Source organism: Canis lupus, chromosome 37 (assembly GCF_003254725.2).
Source record: "Canis lupus dingo isolate Sandy chromosome 37, ASM325472v2, whole genome shotgun sequence".
NCBI classification, from domain to species: Eukaryota; Metazoa; Chordata; class Mammalia; order Carnivora; family Canidae; genus Canis; species Canis lupus.
The window spans coordinates 281,779-306,834 of record NC_064279.1 but is presented as its reverse complement, the minus strand read 5'-3'; the positions used below and the strand labels follow the sequence as shown (position 1 = coordinate 306,834).

The 25,056-nt window shown below is 47.2% G+C and overlaps 1 protein-coding gene and 1 long non-coding RNA gene across 31 annotated transcripts in view; one reads left to right on the top strand and one right to left on the bottom strand.

Annotated features, from left to right (window-relative positions):
* The window catches only part of LOC112656497 (uncharacterized), a 441,756-nt gene that overhangs the window by 180,552 nt on the left and 236,148 nt on the right, over positions 1-25,056 (top strand). The gene's annotated exons all lie outside the window — the stretch shown is intronic.
* The window catches only part of LOC118353533 (uncharacterized), a 368,208-nt gene that overhangs the window by 156,174 nt on the left and 186,978 nt on the right, over positions 1-25,056 (bottom strand). For 7 of the 30 annotated variants that reach the window (XR_007408955.1, XR_007408946.1, XM_049106728.1 and 4 more), the window contains one exon: positions 12,199-12,872. The exons of 4 other annotated variants lie outside the window; for them this stretch is intronic. Coding sequence is in view for 15 of the 26 variants with exons in the window: in XM_049106728.1 (XP_048962685.1) it covers positions 12,750-12,872 (123 nt within the window). In the remaining 11 variants the exon portion in view is untranslated. 19 more of the 30 variants (XM_049106706.1, XM_049106708.1, XM_049106714.1 and 16 more) reach the window with 8 other exon arrangements.

Here is a 25,056-nt window from a genome sequence, read left to right as displayed (position 1 = left end):
GTGGGGGGCAGGAACCGGACCTGGGGGCCAGGTGGCATGGCCGCGGCTGGAGCAGGATACACATCGATCCCATGAGGGTTGGACGGGTCAGAGTGACACCCACTCTCGGTGCTTTATATATTTCTAAATTCTATGCATTTAATTTGAGACAATTTGCAATTTGAAAGCATGCATATTATGATGACCCCCAGATAATGCCCCCGGTCCAGCCACGGCCCTGCACTGACCACACCGCGCCCCAGGGGCAGGTGTCACAACAAACCCCAGACTGGGGTCGCCTTTAACTGTAGATGTCTCCTTGTGCATCTTAGGGGAAGGAGATACCCTGTGTGCGCAGCCCCCCACGACATCCCCCTCATTCCCCACTCCCACTCCATCCCCCTACATCATCATCCCCAAAGGCATCCCACCTAAATGATCCCCCTCACACCCACACAGCCCCACACAATCCCCACCCACACTATACCCCAACACCATCCCCCCTACACCATCCCCCACACTCCACCACAATCATACCCCTGCTCCCACAGGATCCACCCCCACACCATTTATCCCTAGCAACGACCTGGTGCAGATGCCCCCTGTGGGACATGCTCAGCCTCCCCGAGTTTCTCTGTATACCCTGATCCCATCAGAAGCCCGGGTGTCCCATAGAGTACCCAGGGGTTGCAGGGAGCTGGAAAGACAGGGAGCCCCCGACAGGGTGGGTGCAGGTGAGTGGTGCAGAGGATCCACCGTGTCCTGCCTCCGCCCACTGTCCCTCCTGGAGGGCGGCACACCCTGCACAGGACACCAGCCCCTAACCCATAGGAACCTGGGCTGACCTGGCCCCGGGCTCTGTGGGGGCTGAGTTGATTTGAGCCCCCCCAGGCCTAACACAAAGACTAATGGGATCCAGCCCCCCATGGCCCTGGCCAGCCCTGGATTCTGGCCCCGGGCTGAGCAAGCCGTCTCACAGCTGGATGTGGCCTCTTGGGCCCTGGGCGTACCCCACCGATCCAGGTCGCTGACCTAGGGCGCCCTTTGGATCCTGGGACACCCCAGTGTGGGGAGAGCAGGGGTAGGCTGGTGGGCCCCACCCATACTCACACCAGGAGGCAGGCTGCTCCAGGTGCTGGGGTACCTGGGAGCCCGAGGCCGGGGTCCAGCTGCCCTGCGGGGACCCAGCACAGGAGCCCATGAGCTGCAGGTCCAGGTCAGCTCTGCTCTCCTCAGAACCGTCTCTCAGGCTGAAACCTCAGGACACACGCCCCCACCCGGATTCCACACATGCTCCCAGGTGGGGGACTCCAGCACCCGCCCCCCCAACCCGTGTCATTCTTGCCCTCCCCTAAAGGACAGAAAGCTCTCCGTCCCTAGGGGAAGGCGTGCACCCTCGGCTCTGAGGCCATTTGCTGTAGAAAGTCAATAAAGTGTTGTGGTGCGAAAATGCACAGCCAGCCCTTTTCTGTGTCTCCCAGAACACTGCACGGGGCTTGGAGAGACCCCCAGGGAGGAGGAGGGGGCACCACCCAGGCCCCACCAGCCCCTGCAGGGGCGCCACCATCCACACCCAGCTGACCTCCCCATGTGACTTCCAGGGGCGGCCGGATGCCAGGTTCAGGACCTGACAGACTTTACTGGGACTCAGGCTGTGCCCCGTGGGCCAGGAGGGGCTGGGACAGAGTGACAGCCAGGAAGCCTCAGGTCACCAGTTTCTGTGCAAAGCCACCCAGATGTCTGTGCTCCCTCTGTCAAGGGGGCCGGGGCAGGCCGTGTTCCGGGGCCCCTCCTCCGCCCATCATCCCCGTGCCTGTATGCCTGGGGATCCCAGGACCGAGTCCCACATCGGCCTCCATTTGGGGAGCCTGCCTGTACTTCTGCCTATATTTCTGCCTCTGCTTCTCTGTGTATCTCTCATGAATAACTAAATAAAATATTTACATTTCAAAAAAGAAAGAACAAATACTGTAACAAGCGATGAAGAAGGGCATTATTTCATAATTAAAAAGACTCTCTATCAAGATCAAACAACTATATATTTATGCTGCCAAAATGGCAGTACCTAAATATAGAAACCAATTAACAACAAATGTACAGGAACTCACTGATAATAATACAATGACAGCGGATTTTAACACCCACTTATGGCAATGGACCGATCGTCTATACAGAAAATCAACAAGGGAAAAATAGCCTTGACACACTGGACCACAGGGACTCAACAGATATAGTCTGAACATTTCTTCCTAAAGCAGAATACACATTCCTTTCAATTGCACATGGGACATTCTCCAGAACAGGTCATATCATGGCCCACAAATCAGCCCTCAACAGGTACAACAGGTACAAGAAGGTTGATATCACACCCTGTACATTTTCGGACCACGACGCTATGAAACTCGAAGTCAACAGTAAGAAAAAATTTGGACAGACCAAAAATACGTGGAGATTATGAACATCCTACTAGAGAATGAATGGAGCAACCAGGAAATTAAAGAGGAAATTTAAAACAAATGAAAATGAAAACATGTTTCTCCAAACCTCTGGGATGTAGCAAAGGCAGTCGTACGAGGGAAGTACATAGCAATACAGGCCTACCTCAAGAAACAAGAAGTCTCCAATACACAGCCTAACCCTACACCTTAAGAAGCTGGAAAATGATTAGTAAACAAAGCCTAAAGCCTATAGAAGAGGGGGAAAATAAAGATGAGAGCACAAATAAACAATACATAAACAACAAAGCAGTAGAATGGAATAACGAAACAAAGAGATGGTTCTTCAAAATAATTAAGAAAATGGATCAAGCCCTAGCCAGCCTTATCAACGAGAAAAGAGAAAAGACCTAAATAAATAAAATCACAAATGAGAGAAGAGAGATCAAATCAACACCAGAAAAATAAGACAATTATAAGGGAATACTATGAAAGATTATACGCTAACATACTGGGAGACCTGGAGGAAATGGACAAATGCCTAGAAATGTGCAAACGAGCAAAACTGAAATAGGAAGAAATAAAAAATGTGAACAGACCCATAACTAGCAAAGGATTTGAATCAGCAAGGCACCTGGGTGCCTCAGTGGTTGAGCATCTGCTTTGGCTCAGGTCATCATCCAGGGGTCTTGGGGAATCAAGTCCCACATCAGGCTCCCCGCATGGAGCCTCAATTTCCCTGTGTCTATACCTCTGCCTCTCTGTGTCTCTCATGAATCCATAAATAAATCCTTAAAAAAGAAAAAAGATAAAAAGATGAAAGGACCCAAATAAAATCTCAAATGAGAAAAGAGATATTACAACCAACACTAGAGAAATACAAACGATTATAAGAGAACATTATGAAAAATTATATGCCAGCAACCTAGAACCTGGAAGAAATAGATCAATTCCTGGAAATATATAACATAGCAAAAATGAAAAAGGAAGAAATAAGAAACTTGAACAGACAGATAACCAGCAAAGAAATTGAATCAGTAATCAAGGATCTCCCAACAGGAGATGCTTAGATCAATAGAACAGAATGGAAATCCGAAACAAGATACAAACCTGTAACTCTATGATCCATTAATCGACAACAAGGCAGGAAGGAATATCCAAAGCACAAAGACAGTCTCTTCAACAAACCCTAACCCTGACCCCAGGATAAGAACAAATGGTATTGGGAAAACCAGGCAGCCAAATGCAGAAGAATGAAACTGGACCACTTTCTTACACCATATATATAAAAAATAAATTCAAAATGGATGAAAGACCTAAATGTGAGACTTGAAACCATACAAAGAAGAAAAGATAGGCAGCAACGTCTTTGACATTGGCCATTGGATCTTCTTATATATATATATATATATATATATATATATATATACAAATTTGTTTTTTTAATTTTTATTTATTTATGATAGTCACACACACACAGAGAGAGAAAGAGACATAGGCAGAGACAGAAGCAGGCTCCATGCAGGGAGCCTGACGTGGGACTCGATCCCAGGTCTCCAGGATCGGGCCCTGGGCCAAAGGCAGGCGCTAAACCGCTGCGCCACCCAGAGATCCCTGGATCTTCTTTCTAGATATGCCTCTGAGGTGAGGAAACAAAAGCAAAAATACTATTGGGAATTCATCAAATTGAAAAGCTTCCGCAAAGTGAAGGAAAAAACCAAAGCTAAAAGGCAACATACAAAATGAAAGGAGTAATTGGTAAACAACACATCCAGTGAAGAGTTAGTATGCAAAACACATAAAGGAAATATAAATCTCAAGATCCTAAAAACAAATTATGCAACTGGAGATGGGCAGAAAAATGAATGGACTTTGTCTCTGACAAGACAGCCAGATGGCCACCAGACACACGGAAAGACACTAAGCGTCACCCATCATCAGGGAAATGCAAACCAAAGCCACAATTATATGTCACCTGACAACCGTCATAATGGCTAATATTAACAACACAAGAAACAACAGGTGTTGGTGAGGCTATGGAGAAGGGGTAGCACCCTTACACTCCTGGTGGGCATGCAAAAAGATGTAGCCACTGTGGAAAACAGTGTGGATGGTCCTCGAGAAGTTAAAAAAAGGGGATCCCTGGGTGGTGCAGTGGTTTGGTGCCTGTCTTTGGCCCTGGGCGCGATCCTGGAGACCCGAGATGGAATCCCACTTCGGGCTCCCAGTGCATGGAGCCTGCTTCTCCCTCTGCCTGTGTCTCTGCCTCTCTCTTTGTGACTATCATAAAAAAATTTTTTAAAAAGAAGTTAAAAATAGAGCTACCCTACGATTCCAAAATTGCAGAGCTAGGTATTTACCCCGTGGATACAAAAGTACTTTAGTAGATTCTAAACACGCAGCACAGTGTTTGTAGCAGCGTAATCAACAACAGCCAAACTGTGGATACAGCCCAGATGTCCATCGGCAGATGAATGGGCAGAAAGATGTGGTAAATATACACACTGCGACATCACTCGGTCATCAGAAGGGATGAAATGAAGCCATTTACAATGACGTGGAAGGAGTGGAAAGGATTTATGCTAAATGAACTCAGTCAGAGAAAGACAGATACCAAATACCATACAATTGCATTCACATGTGGATTTTAAGAAACCAAACAAACTGGCAAAGGGGCTCAGGGGGGATGAGAGAAGCAAACCAAGAGACACACTCTTAGTCACAGAGAATAAACTAATAAATACCAGAGGAAGGGGGGGGATGGGGAATCAGGGGATAGGGACAGTGGAGGGCACCTGTGACTAGTACCAGGCGTTGTATCCAAGGGTTGAATCACTATGTGGTAAACCGGAAGCTATATCATACTGTGTTTACAAACAGGAATTCAAGTAAAACTTTAAAATAATAATTGGTAGTATTGATGAAACATGGGCGCAGTAGAGATAATATCAGAAAGACAACTGAAAATCCAAATAAAGAGTCTTTAGACCCACAAATCCCCTCCTTAGCTCAGCTCGGGAGAAGCCTGCCATGTCTATTCTGACCCCAGCAGAAGCCTGTATTTTGATTCTCCGGGGAGGCCACTGACTTGGTGGAGTCATGCTATCTTTGAACCCAAAACCTAGAGTGCATAAAACTAAACTGCCCAATACTAGGAGTCCGAGTGCAGGCACATGCCAAGACCCAAACTCTAACCATACACAGACATAACCCTAACCCTATACTTAATCCTAATGTTAACGTAACCCTTAAACAAAACCCATCACTAATCGAAAACCAAACACAAACCCCAAGACCAAAACACATTCACTGAACCTTTCTGCCAACCCTCACCCTAAATCCTAAACCTATTCTAAACCCTTAAGCCTGACCCCTACCTTAAATCTAACCCTAACCTCTAACCCTAACCTTAACTTAATATACTCAAATCCTATTCCTAACCTTAACCTGTACCCTAACCTTAACCCAATACCAATCCTATCACATACCCCAAACTGTACTCTAACCTGTACCCTAAAACTAACTCCTAAACTACACCCTAAACCTATCTCTTACCCTTTTCCAAAACCATACCCTGACCCTGACCTGACCCTAATCCCTAACTAAACACTAACCCTAAACCTAGCACTAACCCCTATCCTAAACCTAACCCTCGCCCTAACCCTAAACATAGCCTTTTACCCTAACCCCTAACCCTTACCCCTAACCCTAACTCACACCCTAACCCCTAACCCTAAATGGAAACCTAAGCCCAACCCTAACTGTAACCATAACCCTAACCCCACCTCCAAACCTCCTGCCCTAATCCCTAAAGCCTAAACCCTAACCCTAACTCTAAATCCTATCGCTAACCCTAACCCCGTTCCCTAATCCCTAACACCCATCCTAACTCCTAACCACTGACCCTTACCCTTATCCCTCACCCTAACCTGTAATCCGTAACCATAAGCTTAATCACAAACACCTAACATCTAACCTAAGCCTAACCACCAACTGCCTCCCCTCCCCTGACCCTACCATTCATTCTACCCATTCACTTACCCTGTGGTTCTGAGTAGTCCCTTCTGATGTGGACGTGGCCCCCAACGGAGCCTCCAGAGTCCTCCAGGGGGTCCTGAGGAAGCAGGGCTCCTGTGAGTGCGGACGTGGCCCCACGTGTTCCTGAGTCATAGTCAGCGGGTCCTGAGGATGCTGGGTCTCCTGTCACTGTGGACTATGCCTCACATCCTCTGGAAGCCTCAAGCAGGTCCTCAGGTGGCCGGGGGCTCCTGTCAGCCTGGACATGGCCCCACATCCCCCAGAAAACTCACGGCGCATCCTGAGGAGGCTGTGGGCTCCTGTCAGCATAGACGCAGCCCCATATTTCCAGAAGCCAAAGTCCAGGTCCTGTCAGGATTGACGTGGCCCCACATTTTCCTCAGCCTCACCATAAGACCTGAGGAGGCTGGGGGCTCCTGTCAGCATAGATGTGGCCCCAAATCTTCCAAAAACTTCACAGTGGGTCCTGAGGAGGCTGGAGACTCCTGTCAGTGTGGATTGGCCACCCACATTTTTCTGAGGCCTCACCACAGGCCCTGACAAGGCTGGGGTCTTCTGTCCGCATGGACGTATCCCATATTTCCCCAAGTCAACACCGGGGGTCCTAAAGAAGTCAGCATCCTGTTGTGTAGATGTCACCCAACGTCCTCCCGAACATCACTGAGGGTTCTGAGGAGACCGGGGCTCCTGTCACCGTGAATGCGGACCCCAACTTCCAGAAGCCTCAACTTATGTCCTGAGGTGGCCCAGGGGCTCTTGTCAGCGTGGATGTGGGCCCATATCTTCCTGAAGACTCCCCGTGGGTCCTGAGTGGCCCAGGGGCTCCTTTCAGCCTGGATGCAAGCCCACAATTTCCTGAAGCTGTGGCTCATCAGCGTGGACGCTTCCCCACGTCCTCCTCAGGCCTACCCCAGCACAGGCTTGCTCCTGTTATTGCAGGCAGATTAGGCCTACTGCCCATTCATGCCCCCTGGGTGGGGCCTGGGCTCGGGCGCCCCCTGCGGGACGCTCAGGCGCTGTAGGAGGCTGTGCAGGAGGCAGCGGGCGCTTCAGGGACAGCACCTGCCTCCTTTCAGGCTCCAGCTGTGGCCTGTTAGCTTCGGAAACGTCTCACTGAAACGGAGCCCAACACCCGGCTTCCCCAGAAATACTAAAGGACAAGGAATTGGAGCCCACAGGACGCGAAATGAAATGTGGACCAGACTTTTACCACATCCCACAAAACTCACTCAACCCTCTTCCACTGTGGGCGGGACTGCGGGCTGGTGCAGCCACCCTGGAAACAGTGTGGAGGCTCCTCAGGAAGTTACAAATAGAGCCGCCCTGCGACCAGCAGGTGAACGGCCTGAGCTCACTCCGAAGATACAGATGCAGTGAGAATCGGGACACCTGCATGTCCTGATGTTCACAGTATCCGGGTCAACAGTAGCCACACTGTGGGAGGAGCCTCGGTGCCCTCGGGCAGATGATGGATAAAAAGGATGGGAGATAAATGATGGTCATAGAGAGAGGAATGGTATTCAGCTATCAAAGAGAAAGAAATCTTGCCATTTGCAATGACGTGGATAGAACTAGAGGGATCATGTTAAGTGAAATAAGTCAGTCAGGAAAGAGAATGACCGTGTGGTGTCATTCATAGGTGGGATTAAAGAAGCAAAGCATATAACAACTGTGAAGGGAAGGAAAAACAAGATGAAAACAGTTGCAGGAAATACAGACTCTTAATGATAGGAAACAAACTGAGGGGCGTTGGAGGCGGGGGGGTGGGTTAACAGGAGACCGGCATGAAGGAGGGCATGTGATGTCATGAGCACTGCTGTTATCTCCAACTGGTGAATCCCTGAATTCTTCCTCTGAAAGTATAATACACTATCCATTAATTAATTGGGTTTAAATTAAATTAAGTTAAAAAATCAGTTGTATCACAGCACATTTCCTTCTGGACTCTCTGTTTTGCTCATTCAGCTTATACTGGGACCACCCGCCGTGGGACTGGTTTGCCTACATAGGCTCCATGCCTCGTCCATGGCCCAGCCCAGGGCTAGAACTCACCACCCCTAATATCGGGGCAGGAGGTGTGGTCAGGAGTCGGATGCTTAACCAACGGAGCCAGGTGGGGGCCCGAAAACCACACTGCTTTATCCTGTGTCTCTGTGACATCATTTGAAATCGGAAAGTGCTGCATCCCGCTCTGTCCTGCTTCTCAAATACTGATTTGCTGTCCCGGGTCATTTGTGGGGGAGGATGGATGTTATGGATTTTTTTTTCCTATTTCTAAGACCTGCCACCATGATTTTGATAGGAATGACATTGAAACTGAGGGTGCCTACAGGAACTGCAGACATTTTCACAAGATGAGGCTCCCACCCCACGAGCCCAGGACGGCCTCCCAGAGCCTGGTATGGCTCAGTGCACAAGTCTTGTGCTCCTTTGGTTCAGTCTCATTATTTATTCTCCTTGATGCTCCTGAGAAGGCCTTCACGTCCTTCCTTTCCTTCCTGAGTGCTCATTGTCGGGACACAGCAAGGCTACTCTGCTCTGTAGGGTCAGTTTGTGTCCGTGACTTTACTGAACTCACTCCTTAGTTCTAACACGTTTTGGTGGAGGCTCCCGGGTTTCCTGTTTCCAGTACCGCATTTTCAGCATATAGCAACAGTGTGACATACCCCTTCCAGGTGTGGAACCTTTGCTGTTTACAGCTTAATGTCCTAGAAAGCTCCACAATAGAATCAAAACTGAGCCCAGGCCAAGGGCAGGAAGCCCCTATTAGAATGAGAACAGAGCTCAATGCCCTTGAAGGCCACATATCAAAATGTAAACAGAACTCGAGGAATTCCTCTAGCCCTTCTGGAGGTCCCTGAGACAAGCCGTTAAAACTAAGCTAAAACCCACCTCGGGGTCCAAGTCCCTGCTCCGCTGTGTCGGGTATACTCGGACACCAGCTCGAGCTTATAAATAAACCGTTGTGTGTTTGCTTCGGTGTGGGCTTCTTGGTGGTTTCTCGGATTCGCAATCTTGGGCACAACAGTCTGAGATAAAAAAACAAAACCAAAAGCAGCTCGGACATAGGCAGAGTGAAAGCAGGGTTCTGAGAAATGAGCTTGGGGGCTCTTCTGTGGAGGGCCTGCAGACTGGGGGTGGGATGCTCAGCCCCAGACCCAGAGGACCCAGCATCCCCACCGGCATCATGCCAAACAGCGCTGAGTCTCAGGGAGCAGCACAGTGCCACCCGCTGGAGGCAAGAGTCACTGAAACCCACCCGGCCCCTGACCCTGCAGGTGCATCACCTAGGCAGATGTGCACCTGACAATCAGCACCATGGGCCATCCCCAGACCCCGCACAGACCACTCACTGCCAACAAGTTGTCGGACCACAGAGGCTGTAGAGATTCAGCACTGCCTGGAAAGTAGGGTCTAGCTTCCTTTGTAATTTGTGCTTTATTTTCATTTATTTTCTTTGATTCTATTTTATTAATTGCCTTATTTTAATTTTTATGTACGTACCATATATATTTCTTATTTTTACACTCATGGTACTTTAATTGTGTTTGTTATTTTGGGATTTAGAATCTTTTAACAAGGAGGCCAAAATAATCTGGTGTTTTCTTTTTGGGGGGGAGAGGGAAGTTGTTATTGTTTTTCTTGGTTTTTCTTTTTCTTCCTTCGTTCTTTTCTGGAAAAAATAATGAGATGTAGAAATTCAACTCCATAAAATAACATGAGGTAGTACTCACAGCCAGGAAGTCCATCAATACAAATATATGATGTCTAACTACAGTTTAAAACAATGATTATAAAGATAGCATCTGGGCTAGAAAAAGAGCACAAAAGAAAACTAGAGCATCCCTTACTGTAGAAATAAAAGAACTAAAATTTAGTCAGGCCAACGTTAAAAATGCTATAACTGAGATGCAGTCCCAAGTGGAAGCCTTAAAAACAACGAAAGTTATGGACCACAGAGACAGATTTAGGGAACTCAGCCACTTATTAAAACAATAACATTCATGTCATAGGAGACTCAGAAGATGAAGGGAGAGAAAAGGTGGGCCTTGCTCATCCATTAGAAACGACAAATACCCACCATTTGCTTCAACGTGGATGTAACTGGAAGGTATTATGCTGAGTGAAGTAAGTCAATTGGAGAAGGACAAACATTGTATGTTCTCATTCACTTGGGGAATATAAATAATAGTGAAAGGGAATATAGGGGAAGGGAGAAGAAATGTGTGGGAAATATCAGAAAGGGAGACAGAACATAAAGACTCCTAACTCTGAGAAACGAACTAGGGGTGATGGAAGGGGAGGAGGGCAGGGGTGGGTGTGAATGTGTGACGGGCACTGAGGGGGGCACTTGACGGGATGAGCACTGAGTGTTATTCTGTATGTTGGCAAATTGAACACCAATAAAAAGTAAATTTATTATTTGAAAGAAGAAAGAAAAAGAAGAAAGAAAGAAAGAAAGAAAGAAAGAAAGAAAGAAAGAAAGAAAGAAAGAAAGAAAGAAAGAAGAAAGAAAGAAAGAAATAGGGGCACCTGAGTGGCTCAGTCAGTTAAGCTTCTGCCTTAAGTCAGATCATGATCCAGGTCCCAATGTAGGCTCCCTGTTCAGCAGGGAATCTGCTTCTCCCTGTCCATCTGCCCCTCTCACTCATGGTTTTTCTCTCCTCTCTCTCTCTCTCAAATAATATAACATCTTTGAAAAATAAAAAAAAAACAAACACACAAGGAAGAGAAATCTCCCATGTAGAAGAATTTCAAACAATTTGTGCAGACATTCCACCCTCAAGTTGGTGAGCATAGCTTCCCACTCTTACGTGTGGAATACATATAGTAACTTCCCTCTACAAAATATATTATGAAAAACTTAAAATAATAATGATAATATAATGATAATAATAATAATAGGAAGAAGAAGAAGAAGAAGAAGAAGAAGAAGAAGAAGAAGAAGAAGAAGAAGAAGAGAAGAATCACTTAACTATGGAGAAAGATGACAAACACTACCTCAGCAAGATGATCAGATCGATACCAAGACTGATAAATCATGTTGATAGTATCTATCCTTTATATGATATAATAAAAATGGCAGTATATCTCTGTATATAATCCACAAAAACAGTTCAATCATGAGATAAACAACAGACATGTCTCAACTGAGGGAAATTTTACAAAATACTCTACTTCTCAAAGTGTTCCAGTGCAACAACAACAAGGAAAGGCTGAAAGACTGTCACAATCCAGAGGAGCCTAAGAAAACAGGAGGACAAATGGAATGTCATATGAGGGGTGGTAACTTAGCAAAAACTAAGGAAATCTGAATAAAGTATCGTCTTTGGTTAATGCGAATATTTTAATATTGATTCATTAGCTAATATTTGTACCGTATTGATATAAGATATCAATCATTGGAGAAACTGAGTGCAAGTGCATGCAAATGCTCTGTACTATCTTCTCAATTTCCCTATAAATCTTTGTTTTTTTCCTAATAAATAAGATTTATTTTGAAAATTGACTTAAATGAATCAGGCTCCAAGTGTGAAGACATTTTAAGAATAGTTGAATTAACTTTTGCCTTATTCTTAAAGAGTTCCTTTGATGGAAACAAAGTAAGAATTTTATATCAGAAGGAAAGAAAAACACTTATGAACACGTATAATGCCTCCTCAACCTGAAAAGCAGGAACAGATAATAAATAGCAAAAATCAGATAAAAATACTTCTATTATAATAGACACCATATTGCAAGTGCATTTAAAATTAGCAATGCATAACATTTATTTCCTTGACATTTGTCTTCCAAAGAGTTCAAAGTGTTTCAGTGTCAGTTGAAACAGGGGAAGAATCTCAGGGAAGGATCCTTCACATAATAATAGGACCATTGGTAATAATGTCTCTCAGTTCTTTCCAAATCCATAAAGATGCATTTCCTGAGGAGTGACTGAGCTGTGAAGAAAGAGATGAGAAACCCTCATCCCTCTGAATTACTTGTGTCAGAATATTTTAACCATAGTACTACGGATAGTAAATTATCCTTATTAACAGGAAATACGTCTCACATTGGAATCTGAGCAATCAGATGGGCAGAGAAAAAAGGCTTTGACTGGCTCTTCATCTTTTAAAGATAAAGGAGAGCTTTTCTATGTACAAAGTCAGTTGTCAAGATAGCCTTAGGGAATGAGTCTGCAGCATCAAATCCCGATGCACAGCCGGTATGCCCGCACCCCAGGTCTCCCTGATCCCAAATCCCTGGGCCTGTCCCCCAACAGACCCTGCCAAGCTGAGGTCATTTGCAATTGCTCTCTCAGGAGCTCCGGGGAAGGGGGAAAGAGCTAGATAGGATGGGAGGGGACGCAAGGAGGCCAAGAAAATGAAGGTCTTTCCTCTTTAAGTTCAGGGTTCGAACAGGTCCATCCATCCCAGGCCCCTGTGAAGAAGAGGTAAAATTTACATTACTTCAGTTACAGGAAAAAAACAAAAGTTTGCAGCTTAATGTCCTAGAAAGCCCCACAATAGAATAAGAACTGAGCCCACCCCAAGGGCTGGAAGCGCCTATTAGAATGAGAACAGAGGTCAATGTCCTTGAAGGCCCCATATCAAAATGTAAACAGAACTTGAGGAATTACTCCAGCCCTTCTGGAGGTCCCTGAGACAAGTCCTAAAAACTAAGCAAAAACCCACCACGAGGTCCAAGTCCCTGCTCCTCTGTGTCGGGTGAACTTGGACGCAAACTCGAGTTTGGAAATCAACCCTTGTGTGTTTGCATCAGTGTCAGCTCCATAGTGGTTTCTCAGATTCACAATCTTGGGCACAACACCCCCATGTCCCCTCCCACCTGGGCTGAACCCCTATCCCCTCCCACCCAGGCTGACACTCAGTCACCTCCCCGCCCACAACAGCTGGGCACAGGCCCTCACACAGGTGTCACGGGCATGGTGGGCACTCCCGCCATGCCCGGCCTCCCAGAGGAAGGAAGGAGGTTTCGGCAGTACACACTCCCATGGTGGCCCCAGGGCTCCCTGCCCAGCACGGCAGCTCGTGAGAAGTCGGGGTCTGTTTCCCTGACGCCTGCTCCTCCTCCCCAGTTTTCCCACAGGAAATGAAGGAGGAGGCCCTGGTCTCCTCCAGGGACATCACGCAGGTAGACTTGGACGTCAACAGGACGTTCGGCAGCCACACCATATTTTGGGATGGCTAGGGGGTCAGGTGAGGCTGCTGGGCCAGGGGGATTCGGGGCCCTGAGGGAGGCCCGGGTCCTTCTGGGTAGGGAAAATGGGGCTTCTGAGGCCGGGGGAGCAATAGAAGCCAAAAACACACTGCTCCATGGTAGGATGTTGGGGATGACTCCCGTGCCCACACTCCCGATGCCTCGGGGATGAGGAAGCCAGTAGGATGGGGCCTTCAGGTGTTGCCATGGGAGCTGAACACCAAAGGGGAGAGGGACGGCCCCCTGAGAAGCAGGGGATGGGGTGTGGGACGTGGGGGGAGGAACCGACCTGGTGGCCAGGCTGCATGGCCGCTGCTGGAGCAGGACAAACATCGATCCCATGAGGGTCAGACGGGCCAGAGTGACACCCACTCTCGATGCTTTATATTATTCTAAATTCTATGCATTTAATTTGAGACAATTTGCAATTTGAAAACATACATAGTATAATGATCCCCAGATAATGCTGCTGGTCCAGCCAGGGCAGGGGCAGGTGTCACTGCAAACCCCAGACTAGTCGCCTTTAACTGTAGACGTCTCCTTGTGCATCTTAGAGGAAGGAGATGCCCTGTGTCCGCAGGCCCCCCACGACATCCCCCTCATTCCCCACTCCCACACCATCCCCCTACATCATCATCCCATTGGCATCCCACCTACACCATCCCCCTCAAACCCACACAGCCCCACACAATCCCCACTCACACTATACCCCAACACCATCACCCCTACACCATCCCCCACACTCCACCACCATCATAACCTTGCTTCCACACCATCCACCACCACACCATCAGCCCTCAGCAAGGACCCGGTGCAGGTGCCCCCTGTGGGACATGCTCAGCCTCCCCAGGTTTCTCTGGATACCCTGCTCCCATCAGAAGCCTGGGTGTCCCATAGAATACCCAGGGGTTACAGGGAGGAGGGAAGACAGGGAACCCCCAACAGGGTGAGTACAGGTGAGTGGTGCAGAGGACCCACTGTGCCCTGCCTCCGCCCACTGTCCCTCATTTAGCATACACACCCCGCAGGACACCAGCCCCTAACCCATGGGGATCTGGGCTGGCCTGGCCCTGGGCTCTGTGAGGGTTGGGGTGATTTGAGCCTCCGCCCCAGGCCCAACACAAAGACTAATGGGACCCAGCCCACATGGCCCTGGCCAGCCCTGGATTCTGGCCCTGGGCTGAGCGAGCCCTCTCACAGCTGAATGTTGACTCCTGGACCCTGGGGTAGGATGGTGGGCCCCACCCACACCCACACCAGGAGGCAGACTCCTCCAGGTGCTGGGGCACCAGGGAGCCTGAGGCCGGGTTCCAGCTGCCCTGTTGGGACCCAGCGCAGAAGCCCATGAGTTGCAGGTCCATGTCAGCTCTGCTGTCCTCAGAACCATCTCTCAGACTGAAACCTCAGGACACACGCCCCCACCCAGAGTCCACACATGCTCCCAGGTGGGGGACTCCAGCACCCGCCCCCCAACCCATGTCATTCTTGCCCTCCCCTAAAGGACAGAAAGGTCTCCCTCCCCAGGGGAAGGCGTGCCCTGAGCTCTGAGCCCGTTTGCTGTAGAAAGTCAATAAAGTGTTGTGGTGTGAAAATGCACAGCCAGCCCGTTTCTGTGTCTCCCAGAACACTGTTCATGGGGCATGGAGAGACCCCCAGAGAGGAGGACGGGGTACCACCTAGGCCCCACCAGCCCCTGCAGGGGCGCCGCCAGCAACACCCAGCTGACATCCCAACGTGCCTTCCACTGGACCAGATGCCGGGGTCAAGACGCAACAGACTTTACTGGGACTCAGGCTACGCCCCGCGGGCCAGGAGGGCCTGGGACAGAGTGACAGCCAGGAAGCCTCAGGTCACCAGGGTCTGTGCAAAGCGACCCGGAGGTCTGTGCTCCCTCTGTACAGGAGGCTGTGGCTGGCTGGGTGTGGGGCACTTCCTCCCCTCACTGCATTCCTTGACTGTGTGCCTGGGGCAGAGAGGGCCTGCAGGGCGGTCAGCATGGCCCTAGAAGGGATGTCAGGACAGTAGGCCCTTGTGTTGTGCCCAACATTGTGAATCTGAGAAACCACTGAGGAGCCAACACCATTGCAAACTCCCAAGGATTTCTTTACAAGCTGGAGCTTGTGTCCAAGTGCACCCGACACAGCAGAGCAGGGACTTGGACCCCGAGACTAAAAGGCGTAGCAGCTTTATAGGGGCCAGTGGCCCATGGGATATGCAGAAAGTTGCACAGTCATGTCAGTTCACACGCAGGTGGCCGATTGAATTACACCTTACCCTATAGTATCCACTTGAGCTGGCCTATTACTTTGGTCAGAATCGGCGCACAGATTTGGCGGGCACAAAGCGGGGTTACATTGTTATGAGCTGATTTCTGATTAGGGTGTGTTGAGCAGCCTGACTAGGGTGGGGCAGCGCCTTAAGCAACAATCAGGTCATGTCAGGGTCATAGGGGAAGTGCGGGTGTAGCACAAAATGGAATCAGTCCTGCTCTGTGTGCCCAGGGGTAGGAGATTTTTGTTAAATTTCCTGGGTCCCACACTTGCAGCTCATGCACCTGGGCCACCCGCACCAGGTGGACTCAGCCTGCACACCTTGTGGTGCTGGATAACTCACACCAGCATATGGAGGGCATCCTCCTCACCCTAGTGAGTAGGGGCTGGGTGAGCATGGGTCTCGGCCTGAAGGCCAGGCAGCACAGCAGACTGAAGAACCCCAGCCCCATCCCCACCCCGACTCCCACACACAGGCAGCCCCAGGGCTCCCGCCATGGGCAACCGGCTCCTCAGGAGCTCCCCCCAGAGCGGCCCGAAGGTCTGGCTCCCTGCTGGCGAGGCATCGGGGAGAATAGAAGCACCCGGCGCCTGGCGGGACCCACTGCAGGTCATGAGAATGTGGTTGAGCCGGAATTTCCAGCTCAGCTGACCCTCCAGCTGAAAGTCATTGCACCAGCGAGCACAGGGTCGGCCAGGAGACCCCAGCTAGCTGCCCAGATCCAGCACCAGAAATGATGTTGTGCCAACCATTTCGGCATTTGGGTGACCCAGCCAGAGGATCCGATAGCTGCACATGATAGCTGCATGTGATAGACACACACACACCCCAAAACCAACAAAAGTCAGAATCCCCCCAATGTTGTCAAAAAGTAGCCGGATGATTCCATACACGATGCTGTGGTCCCCAAAAGGATACATGGAAGATGGTATAAACCACGACTGCAGAGGTGTCAGAGGTACGGAGATGTGCCTGGTGGGTTCCAACAAGAGGGCCAGAGGGGAAGGAAGCATCCTACGGAGGGGGGGGGCCCTCCTTGGAAAGGACACCAGGTCCCTGTGAAGGCTACGGAGGGTGAAATCTGTCCTCCTCCCTTTCAGCTTCTGGTTTTCCTCCTAAATGCCATTTTCCTCAATGAAAATAGCAAAAATTTATTTTATGTTTTTAAATTTCTTTTTACAGGTGTCCAATTCATATGAATTCTTTCTTCAGCAAGGGTGTCATTCAGGAAAGAAGGAGAGATAAAGATTTCCCAGACAGACAAAGTATAAAGGAGTTCATGACCACTAAACCAGTCCAGTAAGGAATTTTAAGAGGGATTCTTCTAGTGGGGGAAAAAAAGAGACCAAAAGCAACAAAGACTAGAAAGGACCAGAGAACGTCACCAGAAACACCAACTCTACCGGTAACACAAAGGCAATAAGTTCATATTTTTCAATAATCACTCTGAATGCTGATAGAAAAATTGCTCCAATCAAAAGATATAGGGTATCAGAGTAGCTTAAAAAACAGGATCCGGGATGCCTGGGTGGCTCAGGGGTTGAGCCTCTGCCTTTGACTCAGGCTGTGATCCTGGAGTCTGGGATCCAGTCCCATATTGGGCTCCTGGTGGGGAGCATGCTTTTCTCTCTGCCTAATTTTCTGCCTCTCTCTCTCTCTCACTCCCTCATAAATAAAATCGTTATTAAAAAAACAAGATCCATCTGTATGCTGCCTACAAGATGCTCACGTTAGACCTATAGACACCGGGAGATTGAAAGTCAGGGGATGGAAAACCATCTATCACGGTAATGGATACCATACGAAAGCTGGAGGACCCATACTTATATCAGTACTAACTAGATTTGAAACCAAACCCTGGGGGACACCTGGTGGGTCAGTGGTTGAGCATCTGCCTTCGGCGCAGGGTGTGATCCTAGGATCCCAGGACCGAGTCCCACATCGGCCTCCCTGTGTGGAGCCTGCCTCTCCTTCTGCCTATGTTTCTGCCTCTGCTGCTCTGTGTGTCTCTCATGAATAAATAAATAAAATATTTACATTTCAAAAAAGAAAGAACAAATACTGTAAGAAGAGATGAAGAAGGGCATTATTTCATAATTAAAAAGACTATCAAGATGAAACAACTAAATATTTATGCTGCCAACATGGGGGTACCTAAATATAGAAACCAATTAACAACAAACTTACAGGAACTCACTGATAATAATACAATGACAGCGGATTTTCACACCCACTTATGGCAATGGACCGATCATCTATACAGAAAATCAACAAGGGAACAATAGCCTTGACACACTGGACCACAGGGACTCAACAGATATAGTCTGAACATTTCAACCTAAAGCAGAGTACACATTCCTTTCAAGTGCACATGGGACATTCTCCAGAACAGATCATATCATGGGCCACAAATCAGCCCTAAACAGGTACAACAGGTACAAGAAGGTTGATATAACACCCTGTACATTGTCGGACCACGACGCTATGAAACTCGAAGTCGACAGTAAGAAAAAATTTGGACAGACCAAAAATACGTTGAGTTTATGATCATCCTACTAGAGAATGGAGCAACCAGGAAATTAAAGAGGAAATTTAAAACAAACGAAAATGAAAACATGTTTCTCCAAGCCTCTTGGATGCAGCAAAGGCAGTCCTAAGAGGGAAGTACATATCAATACAGGCCTACCTCAAGAAACAAGAAGTCTCCAATACACAGCCTAACCCTACACCTTAAGGACCTGGAAAAGAAATAGAAAACAAAGCCTAAAGCTTATAGAAGAGGGGAAAAATAGAGATGAGAGCAGAAATAAACAATACAGAATCAACGAAGCAGTAGAATGGAATAACGAAACAAAGAGATGGTTCTTCAAAATAATTAATAAATTGAATCAAGCCCTAGCCAGCCTTATCAACAAGAAAAGAGAAAAGACCTAAATAAATAAAATCACAAATGAGAGAAGAGAGATCACAATCAACACCAGAAAAATAAGACAACTATAAGAGAACACTATGAAAGATTATACGCTAACAAACTGGGAGACCTGGAAGAAATGGACAAATCCCTAGAAATGTCAAACGAGGAAACCTAAATAGGAGGAAATAGAAAATGTGAACAGACATATAAAAGCAAAGGAATTGAATCAGCAAGGCACCTGGGTGCCTCAGTGGTTGAGCATCTGCTTTGGCTCAGGTCATGATCCCAGGGTCCTGGGGGATCACGTCCCACATCAGGCTCCCTGCATGGAGCCTCATTTTCCCTCTGCCTATACCTCTGCCTCTCTGTGTCTCTCATGAATACATAGATAAAATCTTTAAAAAAGAACAAAGATAAAAAAGAGAATGGTCCCAAATAAAATCACAAAGGAAAAGAGAAATAACAACCAACACTAGAGAAATACAAACGATTATAAGAGAACATTATGAAAAATTATATGCCAGCAACCAAGAACCTGGAAGAAATAGATCAATTACTGGAAATATATAACATAGCAAAAATGAAGAAGGAAGAAATAAGAAACTTGAACAGACAGATAACCAGCAAAGAATTTGAATCAGCATTCAAGGATCTCCCGACCGTAGATGCTTAGATCAATAGAACAGAATGGAAAGCCGAAACAAGATACAAACCTGTAACTCTATGATCCATTAATCGACAACAAGGCAGGAAGGAATATCCAAAGTCACAAAGACAGTCTCTTCAACAAACCCTAACCCTGACCGCAGGATAAGAACAAATGGTGTTGGGAAAACCAGGCAGCCACATGCAGAAGAATGAAACTGGACCACTTTCTTATACGATATATATAAAAAATAAATTCAAAATGGATGAAAGACCTAAATGTGAGACCTGAAACCATACAAAGAAGAAAAGATAGGCAGCAACATCTATGACATTGGCCATTGGATCCTCTTTCTAGATATGCCTCTGAGGTGAGGGAAACAAAAGCAAAAATACTATTGGGACTTCATCAAATTGAAAAGCTTCTGCAAAGTGAAGGAAACAACCAAAGCTAAAAGGCAACATACAGGAGGAGGGGCAAGATGGCGGAAGAGTAGGGTCCCCAAGTCACCTGTACCCACCAAATTACCTAACTAACCTTCAAATCATCCTGAAAATCTACGAATTCGGCCTGAGATTTAAAAAGAGACCAGATCGAATGCTACAGTATGAAAAGTTCGCGCATCTATCAAGGTAGGAAGACGGGGGAAAAGAAATAAAGAAACAAAGGGCATCCAAGGGGAGGGGTCCTGCGAAGAGCCAGGCTATGGCCACAGCGAGTGCCCCCCAGTCAGGAGAGCTCTGTCCCAGAGAAGCAGGAGCTGAACCAACCTTCCAGGGTGGAATTGGGCCCGCAGGGAGTCAGCGCAGGACCTTGGAGGGCGGGGATGCCCTCGGGCTCCCTGGGACACTAACAGACACCTGCATTCCCAAGAGAGTCCACTGAGCTCACTAAGGGGTACACGGCACATGCATTGACCCTGGAGCAGCTCCAAGGGGCTCGGGCGGTGGCTCTGTGCTGAAGGGGCTGCACGAACCTGGGAGGGGCTTGGCTGCGGCGCCTAGGGCAGAGGAAAAGGCTCCGGGCAGAGGGGGCTGTGAGGCTCCAGGAGCAGCTCAGTGGGGCTGGGGAGGCGGTTTGGTGGAGAGGCGGCTGCACGGCCGGGAGCTCGAATCCAACAGTGCAGGCCCCGGAGGACAGGACTCCGGTACACAGCCCAGGATCTGGCCTCGCCCGAGACAGGCAGAGGCCGGGGGGGCCCAGGACCACAAGGACCCTCCTGCCCAGAGCTGAGCAGATCAGAGGCCCTGCCCCGGAGCCTCCTGAACTGTCAGACGGACTGCTCCGGAGTAACTGGGGGGGCTGAATCCAGGTTTCCAGAGCTGGCCTCTGCCACTGGGATTGTTCCTCCTGGGGCCTCACGGGGTTAACAACCCCCACTGAGCCCTGCAACAGGCAGGGGGCAGATCAGCTCCCCAAAGGGCTAACACCTGAAAATCAGCATAACAAGCCCATCCCCCAGAAGACCAGCTAGACGGACAAGTTCCAGGGGAATTCAAGGGACTTAAAGTATACAGAATAAGAAGATACTCCCCCATGTTTTTTTTTCATTTCTGATTGCTTCCCCCAACCTTTTCCCCCTTTCTTTCTTTTTCTTTCTCTTTTTATTCTCTTTTTTCCTTCTTTCTTCCTTTATTCTTTTTTCTTTCTCTTTTCTTTCCTTCTTTCTCTCCTCTATTTTTCTCCTTTTCCCAATACAACTTGTTTTTGATCACTGTGCACTGAGCAAAATGACTAGAAGGAAAACCTCACCTCAAAAGAAAGAATCAGAAACAGTCCTCTCTCCCACAGAGTTACAAAATCTGGATTACAATTCAATGTCAGAAAGCCAATTCAGAAGCACTATTATACAGCTACTGGTGGCTCTAGAAAAAAGCATAAAGGACTCAATAGACTCATGACTGCAGAATTTAGATCCAATCAGGCAGAAAGTAAAAATAAATTGAATGAGATGCAATCCAAACTAAAAGTCCTAACGACAAGGGTTAACGAGGTGGAAGAACAAGTGAGTGACATAGAAGACAAGTTGATGGCAAAGAGGGAAACTGAGGAAAAAAGAGACAGACAATTAAAAGACCAGAAAGACAGATTAAGGGAAATAAACGACAGCCTGAGGAAGAAAACCCTACGTTTAATTGGGGTTCCAGAGGGCGTCGAAATGGACAGAGGTCCAGAATATGTATTTGAACAAATCCTACCTGAAAACTTTCCTAATCTGGGAAGGGAAACAGGCATTAAGATCCAGGAAATAGAGAGATCCCCTCTAAAATAAATAAAAACCGTCCAACACCTCCACATTTAATAGTGAAGTTTGCAAATTTCAAAGATAAAGAAAAGATCCTTAAAGCAGCAAGAGACAAGAAATCCCTGACCTTTATGGGGAGGAGCATTAGGGTAACAGAAGACCTCTCCACAGCGACCTGGCAGGCAAGAAAGGGCTGGCAGGATATATTCAGGATCCTAAATGAGAAGAACATGCAACCAAGAATACTTTATCCAACAAGGATCTCATTCAAAATGGAAGGAGAGATAAAGAGCTTCCAAGACAGGCAGGAACTGAAAGAATAAGTGACCTCCAAACGAGCTCTGTAAGAAATTTTAAGGGGGACTCTTAAAATTCCCCTTTAAGAAGAAGTTCAGTGGAACAATCCACAAAAACAAGGGCTGAATAGATATCATGATGACACTAAACTCATATCTGTTGATAGTAACTCTGAATGTGAACGGGCTTAATGACCCCATCAAAAGGCGCAGGGTTTCAGACTGGATAAAAAAGCAGAACCCATCAATTTGCTGTCTAAAAGAGACTCATTTTAGACAGAAGGACACCTACAGCCTGAAAATAAATGTTTGGAGAACCATTTACCATTCAAATGGTCCTCAAAAGAAAGCAGGGGTAGCCATCCTTATATCAGATAAACTAAAATTTACCCCGAAGACTGTAGTGAGAGATGAAGAGGGACAGTAAATCATACTTAAAGGATCTATCCAACAAGAGGACTTAACAATCCTCAATATATTGCCCCATATGTGAGAGCTGCCAAATATTTAAAACAATTAATAACCAAAGTGAAGAAATACTTAGATAATAATACACTTATACTTGGTGACTTCAATCTAGTTCTTTCTACCCTCGATAGGTCTTCTAAGCACAACATATCCAATGAAACGAGAGCTTTAAATGATACACTGGACCAGATGGATTTCACAGAAATCTACAGAACTTTACATCCAAACTCAACTGAATACACATTCTTCTCAAGTGCACATGGAACTTTCTCCAGAATCGACCACATACTGGGGCACAAATCGGGTCTGAACCGATACCAAAAGATTGGGATTGTCCCCTGCATATACTCAGACCATAATGCCTTGAAAGTAGAACTAAGGTATCCCTGAGTGGCGCAGCAGTTTGGCGCCTGCCTTTGGCCCAGGGCGTGAATATGGAGACCCGGGATTGAATCCCACGTCGGGCTTCCGGTGCTAGAAGCCTGCTTCTCCCTCTGCCCGTGTCTCTGCCTCTCTTTCTCTCTCACTGTGTGACTATCATAAATTAAAATTAATAATAAAATAATGAAAAAAAGAAATTAGAACTAAATCACAACAAGAAGTTTGGAAGGAGCTCAAACACGTGGAGGTGAAGGATCATCCTGCTAAAAGACGAAACGGTCAACCAGGAAATTAAGGAAGGATTAAAAAGATTCATGGAAACTAATGAGAATGAACATACAACCGTTCAAAATCTTTGGGATGCAGCAAAAGCAGTCCTAAGGGGGAAATACATCACAATACGAACAGGTGCAGCCAATGTGGAAAACACTGTGGAGGGTCCTCGAGAAGTTAAAAAAAGGGGATCCCTGGGTGGTGCAGTGGTTTGGCACCTGCCTTTGGCCCATGTCGCGATCCTGGAGACCCGGGATGGAATCCCATGTCGGACTCACAGTGCATGGAGCCTGCTTCTCCCTCTGCCTGTGTCTCTGCCTCTCTCTCTGTGACTATCATAAAAAAATTTATAAAAGATGTTAAAAATAGAGCTACCCTACGATTCCAAAATTGCAGAGCTAGGTATTTACCCCGAGGATACAAAAGTCGTTTAGTAGTTTCAAAGAGGGACACGCAGCCCAGTGTTTGTAGCAGCATTATCAACAAGAGCCAAACTGTGGATACAGCCCAGATGTCCATCGACTGATGAATGGGCAGAGACGATGTGGTAAATATACCCACTGCGACATCACTGGGTCATCAGAAGGGATGAAATGAAGCCATTTACAATGACGTAGGAGAAGTGGAAAGGACTTATGCTAAATGAACTCAGTCAGTCAGAGAAAGACAGATACCAAATACCATACAATTGCATTCACATGTGAATTTTAAGAAACCAAACAAACTGGCAAAGGGGCAGAGGGGGGGATGACAGAAGCAAACAAAAAAAAAAACCACACTCTTAACCACAGAGAATAAACTAATAAATACCAGAGATATGTGGGGGGGATGGGGAATCAGGGGATGGGGATAGTGGAGGGCACCTGTGACCAGTACCAGGCGTTCTATCCAAGGGTTGAATCACTATGTGGTAAGCCTGAAACTATATCATACTGTGTTAGAAACAGTAATTCAAGTAAAACTTTAAAATAATAATTGGTAGTATTGATGAAATATGTGTGCACTAGAGATAAAATCAGAAAGGCAACTGAAAATCCAAATAAAGAGTCTTTAGAGCCTCAAATCCCCTCCTTAGCTCAGCTCGGGAGAATCCTGCCATGTCTATTCTGACCCCAACAGAAGCCTGTATTTTGATTCTCTGGGGAGGCCACTGACTTGGTGGAGTCAGGCTATCTTTGAACCCAAAACCTAAATAGAGTGCATAAATCTAAACTGCACAAGAGGGATCCCTGGGTGGCGCAGCAGTTTGGCGCCAGCCTTTGGCCCAGGGCGCGATCCTGGAGACAGGGGATCGAATCCCACATCGGGTTCCCAGTGCATGGAGCCTGCTTCTCCCTCTGCCTATGTCTCTGCCTCTCTCTCTTTCTCTCTCTGTGACTATCATAAATAAATTTAAAAAATTAAAAAAAATTAAAAAAATAAACTGCACAAGATACTAGGAGTCCCCGTGGAGGCACATGTCAAGATCCAAACTCTAACCATACACAGACATAACCCTAACCCTACACTTAATCATAATGTTAACCTAACCCTTAAACAAGACCCATCACTAATCGAAAACCAAACACAAACCCCAAGACCAAAACACATTCACTGAACCTTCCTGCCAACCCTCACGCTAACTCTTAATCCTATTATGAACTCTTCACCCTGACCTCTAACTTAAATCTAACCCGAACACTAACCTCTAACCCTAACCTTAAAATAAGGTATTCAAATCCTATTCCTAACCTTAACCTGTACCCTAACCTTAACCCTCTAATACTAATCCTATCTCATACCCCAAACTGTACCCTAACCCGTACCCTAAAACCAACCCCTAACCCACTCCCTAACCCTATATCTTACCCTTTTCCAAAACCGTACCATGACCCTGACCTGACCCTAACCCTAACCCCTAACCAAACACT